At 46.7% G+C, this 16,247-nt stretch overlaps 1 protein-coding gene across 1 annotated transcript; it reads right to left on the bottom strand.

Annotated features, from left to right (window-relative positions):
* Nucleotides 1-1,125: 1,125 nt before the first annotated feature.
* On the bottom strand, nt 1,126-16,243 carry TADA1 (transcriptional adaptor 1). Its single transcript, XM_080407347.1, has 8 exons — nt 16,080-16,243; nt 15,749-15,840; nt 14,556-14,621; nt 8,024-8,121; nt 4,905-5,114; nt 3,714-3,865; nt 2,555-2,717; nt 1,126-1,574 (listed from the first exon to the last, which is right to left on the bottom strand). The coding sequence occupies exons 1-8, from the start codon at nt 16,151-16,153 to the stop codon at nt 1,422-1,424; spliced, it is 1,008 nt and encodes a 335-aa protein (XP_080263473.1). The 5' UTR covers nt 16,154-16,243; the 3' UTR covers nt 1,126-1,421.
* Nucleotides 16,244-16,247: the final 4 nt, after the last annotated feature.

Raw genomic sequence — 16,247 nt, 5'->3', positions numbered from 1 at the left:
CTCGCTACAACTCCAGTCCAATATCAACAGTCATGGGGGTCAAGAAAGGAAGTTTTTTAAAAAGGTAGCTGGGAGGAAACATCAGGGACCTGCAGCTTTTTCAGTCCTGAGGACACAGTAGAGAAGGAAAATGCAAAGAAGAGGGGAAAAAAGACAGCTGTCCTACACAAGTATTTCCCAAACAGAGGAAAACTAGAATGGAGGGGAACCACAAGCTTCCCCTTCTATACTCCCCCAGAGGAAGCTGTTTCAATTCCGCTGTCTGGAGGCACAATAAGCCAAGTCATCCTTCAGCCGGTACCTCCATAGGTGTGGTTAAAAACAGGTAATATAGTAATTAAGACATTTTAATAGAATTCTTACGGTATAATAAGCCTGTTCCCTTCAGTATCTGAAGGGCACATAGCTGACTCAGGAAGCCAGAAATTCCACCTGGAACACAGCAGGCGGAATCTCCCCTTTCGCACAGTGATTGGCGTGGCTGCATATTTTTTACAACGACATATACGAGATGTCTTGTTCATGCTGCACATCCAAGGAGTCCGCAAGGCTAAGCCAGTGGATCGGTGTATGCATGTGGGAGTTGCTGCCCTGCCTCAGGGATGGTCAAGCTGCCTGCTGGGATGGCCAAAAATCATTAGCTGCACCGACAGGCACAGAGGTTGCCTCTTGTCATACATCCAGTAGCTCCTAGAACATCTGTTCGCAACTACTACAAGACAAGGTGGAGTCAAGGACTAGGGTGGTAAGAAAACACTCCTCACAACCCCGATTTTATTGCGTATTTTGGTAACCGGTGAGAGATTCCTGTAACAGTGCGCACCTTCGTGTTTTGTGATGCAAAACAATTCAAAAGACAGGCTACAAAGGGCTTTTCCCTTTTTGCCTTGTTTTCTCAGAGTTTCTAATCAGACTTGCCCTGGTAGAAGAACAATGTCAGCTTACAGAATTGCTCATCTTCACTGAAACGCATTCTGTTTCCAGTTAAACGAATGGAAAAGGATCCCACCAACTGCAACGGAAGCTGGACAAGGCCCCTGGAGACCGAGCAGAAGGGAAACTACCTGAGAGGGGAGGGCGAGGAGGGGGATTCCCCATGCTCACAAAAGAAAACACAAATACATCTTATTTAAAACCAACTCTTTCCACCCTAACATTTATTTTTCCTAAAAAACAGTCTTTGCAAACAAGTCTCTTGTTTCTCCTTTCCAATTCAATGGCATTGCTGCAAGCACTCCGTGGCACATGACTCTGGGGAAGCAGAGAAAGTGTACCACAACTCAGTCATATTTCCATAGGAAAAGTTGACTCATCACTTACATCATCCTTGAAATGCTGACACAGGTTTGTAAGAAGCATCTGCGTGTCAAGTCCAAGGAATAGCACCGTAGCCACCTGAGGCCTGACGTGGCTGCCTAGCTCTAGCAGAGTAGAAGGCCCTCCTTTGCCGCCAAGCGCTGGCGATGAATTTTATCCTGCTGTAGCTCCTCGTGGTTTGGATGCCAAAGTTTCATGACAATCCTCTCAATGTTTAGAGCGTAGACAGTGTGCGCAGGAATAACTTCTTTGTGCACCTGGAGATCCACGTTAGAAAACAAGTTTCATGCTTTTGTACACATTTCCCTATACTGCCCATGGAATAATCTCCCTCTGCTACAGGATGACCAGAGCGTCAGCCCTGCAGAGAAGAGAGCTACAACCTGCCAGCACTGCCACCCCAGCCAGCACAGAACAACCACCTGTTAGGCCATTTTGTAAGGGAGCAGAATGGTAAGGAAATCATCATTTGGCTCTGGCAATGACAAACAACAGTTTGTCATCAAAATCTTGCAAACAACAACTCTGACTAAACACGAGACAAATGCTTGATTACAGCTCTTGCACAGCTGCCTCCACAACCTTGAGACAAAAATCCCAAGGCCTGTTCACATTAGTGGAGATCAACGCAGAATTTCTCACAGCTGATTTTACACATTCAAAGTAGTCTGAACGTCATCAGAGCTGCCACAGAGGGAAGGAACCACAGGCATACATCTCCACAGGAAGATTCATCCGGCCTGCCTTAGACACCTCCCCAGGGTTGGGCTGATCATCGCTACCCCATGGCAACAGCCTGCATGCCAGGACCAAGTATTCCTCTAAGTACCCATGTGGAACAACGAGGAGTGAGAAGGGACATGCCAGGCAAGTCCCTTTGCTGCATCGCTGTCAAAATTGCAGTCTAACTCTGTTCTGATACAATCACTGCAGTCTGGCTACAGAGGAAGAGCTCACCCTTCTTACACAGCTGTAAGAAGAGACAGGGATCTCCTCATCAGCTCTGACCAAGGGGAGCAGAACAGGCATTAACCACGAGCTGACTGTATGTTAACTGTTGCCCGATAGTAGGAACAAATCAAAGCTAAAGAACTGTAAATTTAAGAGGGAAGAAGGAAAAAGACAGTAGGAGGAGAAACCAAATCCCCCGCCATACATATAAACCAAATCTGAGACTGGCAGGTGGTGCTCAGGACAGCACTGCCTGTGACACGACAGAGTAACACGAACAGCTTACCTGTAATGCCTCCAAAAGGTCATACATGTTCACTGGCGGGAGGGATGCTGGTAAAGTGTCCCCAGAACATGCGAGAAGTAAAGCTGCCTGCTGCTCAGCATCGTCGGGCGGGGGCTGGGGAGCCAGATTCTGACCGGCAGAAGGTGTCGCACAGGTTGGAGGGCTGTAGGCAGAGCAGGCAGTAAAACCTTCCAGTCAAGAAAACAGGCTCAACTTTGGAAGTCACACAGCAGGGGCTTAGCCCCAGGGTTTGCTTTTCTGTACCAGCTGACTTAGCCCTTATGTACATGAAATTACTTCAGCTGCAATTAAAACCTCTTTAAAATTCCAGTTTCAAAAAAAATAGTGCAAACTGATCCTCAGCATGCTTCACACCTACTTAACTGATCTCAACTGGCAACTTTTGTTATTTATAGCCAATAGTTTCTACCCAGCATAAAAATTAAGGCACCCACAACACTGAACTGAAAGACATTAGCCGTTAGGCAGAGTTGTTTGGAGCGGATTGCATTTGTAGTGCTATAATCAAATCTTAAAAACACCCACAACCTCCTGTCAACTGAGACAAGCTGCCATAGACAAACACAACTGCCTTCTCACACACACACTGCCAGATGCACAGCACGAGCTGTGTGACGTTAAGACTTTGGAAAACAAGGACGACCTTGAAGCTCTGCTAGCTGGAAAGGCGTGCCAAGGAACCATAAATACATTTGGATGCAGGAAACAACAGGGTGGCAATGTCCTACAGGTCCTCACCAACATTTCACTCCTACTGCACAACAGCAGTGCTCCCACAAAGGCAGGGCTCTTCTGCCCAGGGGCAGTTTCCCTGAGAGCAGCACAATTCCTGCGTCACTCAATACAGCTTCCAAGAGCAGTAAATATGGACATTCAGAGGGCCAGGGGTCACCTTCATAAATTGATGGACAAGCACAGGCAAGGAAGAGAGACTTAACACTGTCCTAAACTCCACTGCTGAGAAATCTCCACATTCTCCCTCCCTGTTCAGCCCTCTCTGCTGATGCCTTCTCAGCATGTGAAAGCTAAACACCATTATTAACAGATTCGACTAAGTAAAAATAGAAACCGAACCATGGAGTAACTCTGGGACTAGCAAACTACATGTGAAATTAGCAGTGTGCTGAGAGCTCCTTACCACTCGATTAAATTGTTATAAGCAACAACACTGTTCTTCAGATACGGCTGAGGGTTAACATTGCTTCCGAAGGCATACTTGAAATGGCCATCTCTCAGACGATAGGCTTTCCGCCTGGATATCACTGATGTCAGAATATCCTTAAGGTGGTTCTGCAGTGAAAAAACAATCTCATTACACATGCTGATTTATTCACTCTGCCAAGTCACAGCTGTTAGAAGTGCCTCCCCAACTGGCAAGACAGAAGTAGTGCTGCTACAACCACAAGGACCTAAAGACGTAAGGGAACCAAGATCTGGACAAGGTACAGTATGTTTTCACGACCTGACACAGAGAACACGGCACTATATGAGTACTGTATACGTTAGCCTGTGAACTGTACTTTGATATATGATGCTCTGCTTCAAATGTCAAAGAGGTTTCTTAAATGCTAGGAAACTCCCAGCCTCTGATCCCTTTGATAAAGAGTTAAGAGATTTCATAACTGGCACTAGATGTTACACTTGTACTGAAACATTAGCCCTAAAACTACCGTGAAAAGACTGTTCAGTTGCCTAGAAAGTGCTGGAGATGCAACTGTCTGGAAAAAAAAAACAAACCAAAAAAAACCAAAACAAGCAGTCAACTGCTTCTTAATTTGGCCTCACTCCCAGACGGGGAATTCAGGTTGCCCTCCACATCCTGACTCCAGAAAAATCACCCACACATCAGCGCTGCAAGTAATGGCTGTGTCATTCCTGGGATATGTCAGTAACGCACTGACGGGCAAACCCTGCAACAGCAGGCACTTCACTTGCGGGTATTACACAATGCTGTCACCACTTCCATGCCAGATACTTGCATCTATAAACAGAACATTTTCGATAGAACTGTTTAAACTGGAGCTCCCATCCTGTCCCTGCTTTTAAGTGACAGGAGCTGCGTTTTCCAAAGCAGCTACTTAAGCATGCCTGGAGCTCTTCATATGCAAGTACTTCAAAATTAGCACTCACAGGCAGAAATCCAAAACTCTGCATCTATAATGCCACAAGCCTGGAAGCCCTTTGATTCTCACCTTACTCCTCCCGAGGCAAACGGGCAATTAGAGAAGCAGGTTTCCTCTCCCCACCAAGGGATGCTACCCCACACCGCACGCAGCGTCTTCTGTTGCTGGTAGCATGAGAACACCACTGCTGCCCAGCCCAGTCTCACCTCCACAGCATACACAACTGCAGTCACTGCCTCCTCTGTGACGTTGTCTAGCCCATGCTCATATGCAGTTACGATCATCCTTCCTTCTAACTGGCCACGTGTAGGAAGCATCATGGTATGAGAACACAGCTTCAAATCATCATCCTCCTGAGGATCCTTTGCCACAAATTGCTGGGCTCCAGAGAGTGGATTCTGAGGCTGGAAGCGGTGCTGTTACGAACACAACATCAAAGCGTAAGATGGTAAATACTCTGTCAGACCCTTTGGTTCATCAAGCCAAACGTCCCTTCTCCAGTCGGAAAGCAAACACCTATAAAAACCTCGCAGTAGGACAAGCAGAGCGATACTCCTCCCCAGGATACTCTCCCAGCCCCCAACGATTTGTGACCAAAGAAATTTCTGAGCCAGTGTTGGTGTCCCTTTATTAAACAGCCCATAAACTTGTCCAGCAGCACCCTGAGCCACCTGAACTTTGGGTATCCACAACATCCTGCAGCAAGAAATTCTACAGCATAACCACACACCACACAAAGAGTCACCTCCCCTGGTTCACTCTGTACTTCCAACTTGCTAGATTTGCTTGATTATCCTCTAAGTCTGAAACGTGGTCAGTCACCGTCCCTGTTCACGCTACCCAGACCAGTGATGATTCTATGCACTTTCACATCTCTCTGTCACCTCCTTCTGTGCTGAGGAGTGGTGAGTCTTTAGCCAGTGCTCGTACAGAAGGGTGTATTTTCACTTAAGTGTACAGTTTCCATCAAGATTAAAACCCATGATTCTAAGCTTGTGTGATGAAGTGATTCTTACATTTCTTTAAAGCTTTAAAAACAACAACTTAGCCAAATTCCAGTTCCAAATTTCATATCTAGTCTCCCCGTGCACTATCAACACTCTAAGCAGAGCTGTCTTACTGAGCAGCCAGATTCAGAAATGGATTATGGCTATTTTTCAGAACTGACTCAGTTATTCAGAAAAAGAAAAAAACCAAAACAATCCAGAACAGGAATTCATACCAGAAAATGGCAACCCCCATTTCCCAGGCTACATGCATTCCAGCACAGTTCCCTTTCTGTGCTGGTATCTCAAGCTCTGAGGGCTTGTGGTGACTCCGGGCGAGTCTCAGTCCCCAGGTAAAGGGAAGAAAAAAGCTGACGGGAACGATGTGCCATACTCAGCCCTAACCCACAACGTGACCCTGGCTGATCAAGTACTCCCACAGCTCCTGTCCCTCCACCCTCCAAGCCACAAATTCAGTGGCTCTGGAATGAAGATTGCTGCAAGGCTCTCATGGGGCATCAAGAAAAACACATACTTTAAATATAAACAATGAATATACAGCAAAGTGAATTCCTCATATCTTAGTTTCAGGAAAGGAGGGGGGGCTGCTTCATCCAAAGGACAGTGTGGCATTTAACTCTGAGCAAAAAAACAATCCACCCACTAATAATTCGAAAGCAGGTTTCCCTCCCTGTAATTCTGAAGACTTATGATTCCATTACAGTAAAGCTACATGCCTGTAGGCCTGGGAAAAAATATCTTCAAAATGTAAGCAACTCTTAAGAAGAATTTGGTTTGGGAGAGCAGAAGCCAATTGGAATGAACCGGTGGTCATTCGCAGTTGTTATTCTGACCAGCAAGGGAAATATCAGGAAATAACAAGGCACTTCAGGTTCACACTAGTCTGGAATTCCACTAGTAACAGACAAGCCCGCTAATCATAACATACACTTCTACAGTACTTGCTACCAAGCATTCCAGGAACACATGTATAAACACACAAGAAATGCGGTGCAATGTACAGTTATCCAAGTATACCAAATTTCAAGACTTCTACTACATGATGACTTGCTTCTCAAACTTTCCTCTACTGGTTACTGGAAAGTTACAAGGAATTTTTAAAACAAAAAGGTAACACAGATGGCCATCAGAAACAGCTGTGAACACCACAAAACGTTTCAGCAGTTTCTCATTACAACAAAGTTTCCACTGGACTCACACCCCTTTGAAACACTGGTCTCTGAAGCACACACAGCGCCTAGTTACAGTCCCTGGAAGTGCAGTACGCTCTGTGGCTGAGCACACCCTTCTCCCCTATCCCCAGCCTCTCCTTCCTTCATGCTGACTTTGGCATTCATCCAACCGCAAGGAATGCTGATACAGCTAAATAAACCAAGAAGAAAAACTTGAGGTTTGGAGTCTTTTTCGGTTGGTTAGCCTTCTGCCTCATCAGAGAACCGAACTGGATCACGATGTGCTCAGACACCTACTAGGTCTGGCTCAGTAAGAGACAGACCACTCTCCCTTTCAACAAACTGTTAATTCAGTTTGAATCACGTTATCAAACCCCACCAGTTGAAGACATCGCCCCATCCGGGTCCTCTTTCACACCAGGCCCTCTCCACACCAGTCTGGCCGCACAGAAACAACCACAGAACAGATGTGTGACAGTACCAGATGGGTGCACAGAGCCTGCGCTGCAAAGCAAACTGGATCTTGCGCGTTTCTCTGCCACCCACCAGAAGACAGCATCTTTGCAAAGAATTTTCAATTCTGAAAAACCTTGACCCTCTAAAAACCTTGCTATCCAAGAAACATCTTATTTCTAACACTTTGGACTACAGAGTCCCGTGGTAGGGATCAGAAAAATCACAGAGTTCTGCCTGACCACCTGTATTAAAGGAAGTCACTTTTGCTTCAAGAATTTGGCAGGTGTGTGAAACAAACAAGATATTACAGAGACTGTGACAGGTGAATGTGACTACGAAAGACCCACTCAAGTGTTACTGCAGTGTCCATAGAGCTAAAGTTACTCCTTGTCAGCTCCTGGAATACAAGTTTTTGCAACTTCAACATTTAGGCGTTATTCCACAGATTCCATGGTGTCTAACAAAGCCAGGCCAGACCGCAGCCTTTCTCCCAAGAAGCCTCCACAAGAGAGGCAGCAGCCAATAACCCCCAGCTCTTGCCACGACCCAGAACTCAAAACAAAGGAGACATACAGCATTGCACATGTTGGGACTCTCATCACCCCTGGTAGTAACAAAACCTACATGCTGCGCAGAGCCCTTCACCCCCAATAGAAGGTCAGCCACGAGCATTTTATCGTGGACACTTACATCAAACTTTTGTCGAACTGAAGAAATCTTTTTCTTTCCTTTGGGTTTTCCAGGCTTAGTTGCAGAGCCACCTGGCCATGGCAGAGATCCAGCACCTTCTACAAATTGAAAAGAAAAAAAACAAACAAACACACACACACAAACCCACTCTATAGGTGTTGCTGATTTAGGCCAGAATGAAACTGTCCACACTAGAAAACCCTTGATCTTGGGTTAAGGCCAAATGCTAACTCACCCTCTCAGGGGAGAATGCTTTTAGCAGCCCTTCCCTTCCTTTGTCAGCCCCCTCTCAGCTTGACTCACTCATGACCCATTACGTAAGTAGAAATTTCTGTCCACACACAAACCCATGGCAGAAGGAGATGCACACAGCTCCCAAGGAAAACCCCAAGGAAGGAACAATTGACTTGTTCCATCAGGAGGATGACAGGAGCTTGCCCAGAGGGGGATTCTCCTCACACCAGCTCCTGGATCAGGTCAGATGCTAACCAGCAGGACTGAACAGCCCAACTCATTACATCTGCCTTTACAGTTCCCCATCAGCTTCAGCAAGCTTTGCCTCGGACCCTTGTTAAACATCATGGCTGATCGGCCTTGTTACGCCGAGGGGAAAGGAGAGGTGGGAAGAGCTGCAAAGGCTGCTGAACCCAGGAGCAGGGTGGCACCAACGTGAGCAGTGAGCTTGTGACTAACATTACTGTGTAGTACCAACACATACGTACATTTGGCTGCATCACCTTGAGGACACTGCTCAGAAGTCCGCTGTGCGCCGTTTGCCAGCTACACCTACAGCAGGCCAAACCACATCCTGATAATCACACAGCTTGGCAGGGACAGCCTAGCAGGTTTCCTGCCGATCTGTGAACAACTCCTTCAGATACGTTGCACTGGATGCACATGCGCTTGCTGACAGCGACGAGGAAGTGCAACCCAAAGACTGGACAGCCCTCTCGTGGCTACAGAAGCAGCCTCTGATTTCCGTCATTAGTATCCTCCTCCCTTGGTTTCGCACAGCAAGCAAGCTGTGCAAAAGGAAAAAGGGTTTTTTCCTTCTGAGCACAGCGTGCCCTGTGCCAGGGTCCCTGTCCACCTCCAGGGAGCTTGGACAACTCAGCTCTGACAGAACTTCAGTCACCCCCAAAGCAGAGGCTGGAGCTTCCCTGCCAGGCAGCGCTGACAGCATGGCAACGTCTCAGAGGTTCCCTGGCCATGCCTGAGCCAGCATTCACCACTTCCTCTAGACAATGACAAGAGGTGACAGCAGCCATCCCCCACCACACCACCCACCGCCTGGCCAGCCTCAGGCACATTCACTGAGTACTCACAAACCACCAGTTCTGGTTCTCTCCTGTTACTGCAGGTGGCCACAGCTCAACACCAGCTTCACGTCAACCTGCCTGCTTACCTCTGGCTCTCATAACTACATTAATTTGCTGTGATCAGGAATTCGTAAGTACAGTTATACTACAGCCTGGTTTATAGGGCACGAGGCTGGCTGGAAGCCCTTGGCTATGTGGAGCTTCCCACACTCATGGCTGGAACACAAGCACAGTGTCCTCTGCCATGAAAAAAAAAACACTTCTAAAACATGACTTTAGGAATCAGGCTAAACCAGAGGATTTCCGAGTGGTCAGCTGCTAAGAAGGGACCAGAAACAACCTATACACACACACACAGGTGGCATATTCTCCCTAGGAAAAGAAGTTTACTAAAAAGTTTAGCTGTATCCTATCACCGAGGTGAAAACAACTACATTAGTTGTTACTACATACTTAGTTACATGTTACTACATAATTAGTAAACTATATTAGTGAGGCAAAAAGTGAGGTTTGTCTACAACAAACCCTGTTGTCAAAATCCACCAGTCAATTATCAGAAATTAAAAGTTAGTAGATAAACCCTCCCAAAAAATCGTAAAGCTGGTGTCACTACTCATCACTACAACATCACAGGAGAGGCCCCAGTGAAGGGGTGTGGGAAAGCACCGTGGACAATCATCTCAAGGATCACACTTGCCCTTCATCAAGATCTCAGGGCTTACATTTTAGCATCTAGCAAAATAATGCTACCTCTCTCATAAGATGTTTTGCTCTTTACAGACAAGTCCTTTCCTCCGCCTCTCCTCCATAGCAGGTCAGATCCCTTCTAGGCAGGCGGGACTAGGTGTGTTAAGGATACACACAGAAATTACCCAGCTCATTTCAAACTTTCAATAAAAGCACACCTCTCTAGCTTGCAACGCCACCCTGGCCCAGGCCCTTCCTCACTGTCAGAAGCCTCATACAGCTCCTTCACAGCCCCACTTTCAAGAGTATCCTTAGCTCACTGTGTGGCCAGGTACCAGAGACAGAGGGAGTGGAATGGATGGAGGCAGAAATAAAAAATGCCCTTTAATCTGACAGGTTAGAGATGAATAGGTTAGAGCAGAGTCTGAATTTTTAAAATGCCTTATATAGTAACTTTTAAACTAAATGGAAACTGAATTTTTAGGCTTTGACAGTAGATCTGAAAGATGCAACTTAATTGAATCTCAACCTGCACACTTAACAAAAACTTAGCCAGACTTGGCTTAGGAGCAAGAAGTGAGATACTATCTTCTACTCCCCACTAGAATGAGCCCAGAGCTGAATCTTTTTTAGCTCCTTTTCCAGGTTTTCATATTACCAAGTCTGACTTGCACTAGATGAAGAAAGCAAAATTTCCCTCTAGTATTCTAAGAAAACCAGTACTTGCCTTCCTGGCCACAAATGACAAGACTGTGTTGGCTCAGGCATGAAACTTCAGAGAGATGTCAGCAGCTTTTATTTAATCTTGCTAACAAGAAAATTAGATTAACAAACCACAGCAATGGCTGCTAACATGCCTTCAAAGATGAGCAACAGATAAGAATGTTTTTCTAAGAGCTGCCACTTCTCTGCAGTGGTGACAGCAGCCAGTCCAGACAGAGCGTGTCAGCCTTTCCTGACGTGCTGCACCAGCCCCGCACAGAAGGGAAGGACAAAGACACAGAGAAAGTCACAACAGAGAAAAGCAGCCAGGTGCAGGAAACGTGCGTTTTCCCACCCTTGTTTATTTCATCTTCAGTTGTTCTTTCTGCTATCTTCTTGCAGGGACAAGGGTTTAGTCAAACAAATTCTGATGACCCTCCTCTGTCAAGAACTCACATTCTCATTTTCTTCCTTTTTCCTCCCTTCCCAGCTCTCTGGAGAGAACATGAGCAACCTGAGACCATCTCACGGTTTTGGCAGCCCTTCAAGCAAAGTCTGTGGGCAACCCTGATAAAATAAAGCGCTCCTGCTACCCTAGCATGAGTTCTGATTCACCGAACCACCTCTTAGCTGGCTCCAGATTACTAGGAAATAAATTAAATCTTTACATCGCTAACTTAAGTGCTTGCAATTGTCTCAGTTTCACTGTTAACATTTAGCTAAGGATGGAGGTAACAGTTCAAGTGAGATACGTAGTATCTCCAGAGATCTTGCTAACTTGACTGCTTGCATTTGTCCAACAAGCAAGATAAGCTTCATGACCAAGTCCATGCAAGGTTAGCTAAGGCTTTAAACTGGAGTTCCTATTGATGGCATTTTGGGGGGAAGAAAAACCCCAGACAGAAAAATTCAGAAAAGCACTTCTGAAAATACTGCTAAAAAATACCAAAGAAAATTACTTTCTCGTAACGGGAAGCATGCCACACTGCTCAGGCTGCTGTAGCCAGCCTGAAATCACCATTAAGGCACTCTCTAGTATTCTGGACAACATGTTTCCAGGAAGCTCCTCTTTTCAGGCACTTCCACAGCTTCCCAGCTATGTTATGCCTGGGTGCCACTAGAGTACTTATGGGTATCTTTACACATGTGGCTACCAGAGGGAACAACATCACCCATTTTTACAAAGGGCAGTGCATTTGTATTTAGGATTGCTCAGGATCCTGCTGTACCCTCAGTGGGAGCTCAGCAGGAATCAAAGCAACAGGTCACCTTCACATTGGAATAGACGTGAACTTCCCTCCCTCTCCACCACCAAGTACTAAAGACCCCGTGCCACACAGGCTGTTGAACTGGGATTTAAACTTTGCATGACCAACAGCCTAAGCAGATGAGAGGGGGAAATGGGAAGCGTTCTCACAAAGGGTCACATTCACCCAGCATTCCCCTATAAGCCCAGGTGGAACCACTACTACCAGAGGCAACAAAATTTGGATCAGATGGGTTTGCATGCCTGGTTCAACATACATTACAATCAGTCCTTATTATTAAAGAAAACCTTCCCCAAGGTTTCTTATTCCAAGTGCCACAATATCAGGTATGCTTTTAACACTGACCACACAATTTAATTTTATTTTTTAACTACAAAATAGCATTTTAAAGACTGTTCTTTCCCCCTCGTCTCTCTCACATGAAGATGGAAAATACATACTTCAGTAACCCATGTGATGGCGTGCCAAGTGCATCAAGCACACTTCTTTAAGGTTACTTGTTTCCACGAATCATGAAGTAAACACCCTCTACCCAGAAGACAGTGGTGGAGACAAAAGCCTGTTAGCTTTCCATTCTTACATGGGGGGCAGGGGGAGGAAGAAAGAAAAAAAAAAACAAACAGTAACAAAATAGCAGATGTCAGACTGGCATGTAGGGGGAGAAAAAGAAACAGACATAACATCTAGCATTCCACTCATACTGCACTTTCCTGGGCTTGCATGTGCCATCCACCATGTCACATACAGCAGACTGGCAAGTAAAATGTGTGTGCAATAGATGCGCCAGTCAGTGGCCCAGAAAGAGGTCTCTCAGTAAAGATTAGCTCCAGAATCATTGGAAGACTCTGCATTGATCTGAGGAGAGCAAAACAGAGACTCTAGAAGGGATTAGAGTACGTACTGTTAACTGCAGAGCACTAAACCATGCCTTTAAGAACACACACATGATGAAACTGATTATTTTTTTTTTTCAAGCTGGCTCATGCAGATCCCTGGACACACTTGGTAATGTAGCCAGTCACTCCATTACATGCTGCCACCGACCTGCTGAAGCACTACAAAGAAGGGCTCTTCAAGAGAGTACGCTTCAATGGGACAGGAGGAAAGGTCCTTCCAAGGACCCGAAATTGAAAAGGTTCAGGCAGGAAAGAATGAGCACATGGAAGGCACCTGTGGAGCACCGCGCTGCTCCGTGCAGGGGCTCGTACTTTTAACATATTCCTAGAGAGCCTTGAGAAAAGGCCAGCTGGGGAGCTGGCAGAGTTTGCTGACATATCTGAGCTAATCAAGCCAAGGAAGTTGAAGCCTGACTGGACGGCTGCATGAGAGCTGCACAAGACTAAGAGACTGGATAAAGAGTCAAATGAAATACAACACAGTTAAGCGCAGAGTGGGGCACACAGGAATAAACAAGCCCAACTTCAGCCACACAGCGACGGGCTCTAACCTGACTGCTGCCGCCCAGAAGCAAGAGCTCTGAGCCATGATCTCTACTCCAACACTCAGAGCAGCTCAGTGCTGAGCTTGGAGAAGGCAGACACTCTCCCCCTCCTAACTTAGACTCAGTTACTTCAGGTAGTACTGACAGGATTGTGCTTTCTTTTTATAATTTACCTGTAAATACTCCAAGTCAAAAGCAAGGAGGACCAAGATTCAGACATAAACCTGAATTACATGAGTACAGACCACTAAGGAGGACAAGTCTGTGACTCAAAAGATGTTTGTGAAGTTCAAGAGCAAACAAATCACATTTGGAGGTGGGGGAGGTTAGCATTCAATTGGCACAGCTGGTATAGTTAAGCTAGGACTTGAAAAGATGCAGGTGTCCACAGTTTTCAGTTTTCTCTCCTTCCTCTAGCTATGTCAGGTACCCTAATAACAGGTATTCTCTCTTGCCAAAAAACTTTTCTCTCAGGTCTCGGGCCATCAGAGCTGTAACAATTTTCTCTCCCTTACTACACAACAGTTTTGTATCTTGAACTGCAGCTCAATTGCCCTTCCTATCAGATCTCTAGATTGATAGTTCTTTTGAAGACAAAACAAAATGTATATTGCAACCCCAATGGCAGCCATTCTAAATGCTTACAAAGTTAAAAGGTTAACTATCCGCAGATGGTTGGGTTAATTGGCCATAGCTCTATCAAGACTCAGTGTAAGCATTCTTCTATCAGATATGTACTTGATTTCAAGATCAGTCAGGAAGATCCAGTTCCCCAGAATGGTATCCCCAGCAAAGAAATGAAAAAAGAGCATCACCAATTTCAGAAGAGAGAGGAACTGGCAAGCAAAACACATCAAACAAACACACCATCCCCCTTCACACCTCAGCTCACAGCACACACCCCATCCAGAAATCAAACCAGTTTATCACACACAGCTTGTTTCCAAAGGCATCTCTGCTGAAATCAGCTGGATCACTGCTTTGCTACCCTTTTGCCTGTGCAGCAAAAAGAATGTGAGTACTAAGGCTCAGAAAATCAAAGTACTTTGTACAAAACCCAAACACAGCAAAGCATTACTACTCCATTGTTTTTAATGAAGCTTCTTGGGACTTACCTGGTGCGGACACCAAGATCTGGCATCGGGTAAGAATAGCCAAGAGGAAATCATTGTGAGAGTGGACTGCATAAAGACAGACAGGTCATTAGCAACATGTCAGTGCCCACAGGCACCCCCACAAAGCCATCTTAAAGCAGCTTGCTACGCCTTTCCACAGTTGTGGTTTCACCCCCGTGCTTTGCTACATAAGCACAACTTTTTTTGAGAGTTTTCTTCTACTGGACCCAGAATCTGCTACTGCCACACTAACAAGGATACTACACGTAACATGGACACAAGTAGGTTACTTTTCAGTGTGCCACACACACAAATCCAGTCCTACAGCACACAATACAAAATATCTGGTGTATTCAGCTAGTCAGAGGAGGATCAGCTGTTCCTCCTACCACGCAGGATTCTGGTAGCAGGGCTTTTGGTTTTTCTAGGGAAGGACCAGTAAGAGCTAGACCCAGGAAGGTGCAGTTAAGACAAATATGTTCTAGGCAAAACATAGCTTCCTTGCAGAAGGGTTACCAGAGCACAGACTGAATAATTACGCATTAGAAAGAGCATACAAACTTCATAAGCAAGGTCAGAGTTAGGGGATCCTCTTTGGCCTTTGAACACAAGCACCAACAAACTCCCTGCCCTTCCTGGCAGGCATCACGGGTGTCGAAGTCAGAAGCCTCCACAATGAACTCAGCAATGCCTGCAGACCCGCACAGAGGCAAAGACAAGGAATCTTACCCTTCAGCACTCCAATCTGCCACCCCAAGAGGCCGGGAAGGAGACATGCCTACTGCAGAATTGCCTAGGTGAATTTGGGGGTTCCCTCCCACGCTTCAGCTACACCATCAGTTCAGTCCCTGCCAAAGGGACTGGGTGCAGTACAGAAAGGACTGGGTGGCTACAGTGACATTAAAAAAAATGGCTTTTTTGTTGTTAGGGTAGCATGTTTTACCTTTTTACCATATTTACACAAGGCCAAATTCCTCTCAGTGCTGGGACCACCAAGAGACTCTCCCCTGCAGGCCAGGACACCTCCCACCTCTTTAAGTCTATTGCTACCAGGGCCCTGGCCATTCTTTCCCTCACAGCAACTTCCCCGTTCAGGAAACAACGTGCAGCAGGGAGGGGCTTCCCCCCAGGCCTAGCAGGGGCAAGGCGACATTAGAGCCAGCAGGAAAACAAACACTAGATTGCTTCTTTACCATTGTCTTGCGTGAGAAGCCTCCGCGCTTCCAGGTCAAACTCCTCCTTACTGATCTTCTGCTTGAACCAGAGCTTCAGGTTGGCCCAGTACCTAGGGAAGAGCGGGGAAGGTGCAGACACCAAAAGAAAAGCCTCGTCCCTAAACCCACTGCTTTCCCCCAACAGCGCAAAGGGCCCGGGGCCAGCCGGGCCCTGAGGCTCCCGCACAGGGGCGGTACAAAGCCGGGAAAAGACGAACAAGCCGCGCAGCGCCCAGGTCCGGCCCGGCAGGACGCCCCCACCGCGGCTCGGCCTCGTCCCGCAGCCCGGCCGCCCTCCCACCGCACTCACTGCTTCACGTTCTCGCCCAGAGCCTCGCTCAGGCTCTTCTTGGCCGCCTCCAGCTCGCTCACGTAGGTCGCCATCACCGCCGCCACCGAAGCCAGAGGGAGCGGGGCCACCTGCCCACCGCCTTCCCCCACGCCGTAAAGCGCGGCGGCGGCGACGGCGGCCGTAAAG

The sequence above is a fragment of the Falco punctatus genome (genome assembly GCF_963210335.1).
Source record: "Falco punctatus genome assembly, chromosome: 11".
Lineage (NCBI taxonomy): Eukaryota > Metazoa > Chordata > Aves > Falconiformes > Falconidae > Falco > Falco punctatus.
The sequence above is the reverse complement of the archived record's forward strand: the minus strand, read 5'-3'. Positions and strand labels throughout refer to the sequence as shown.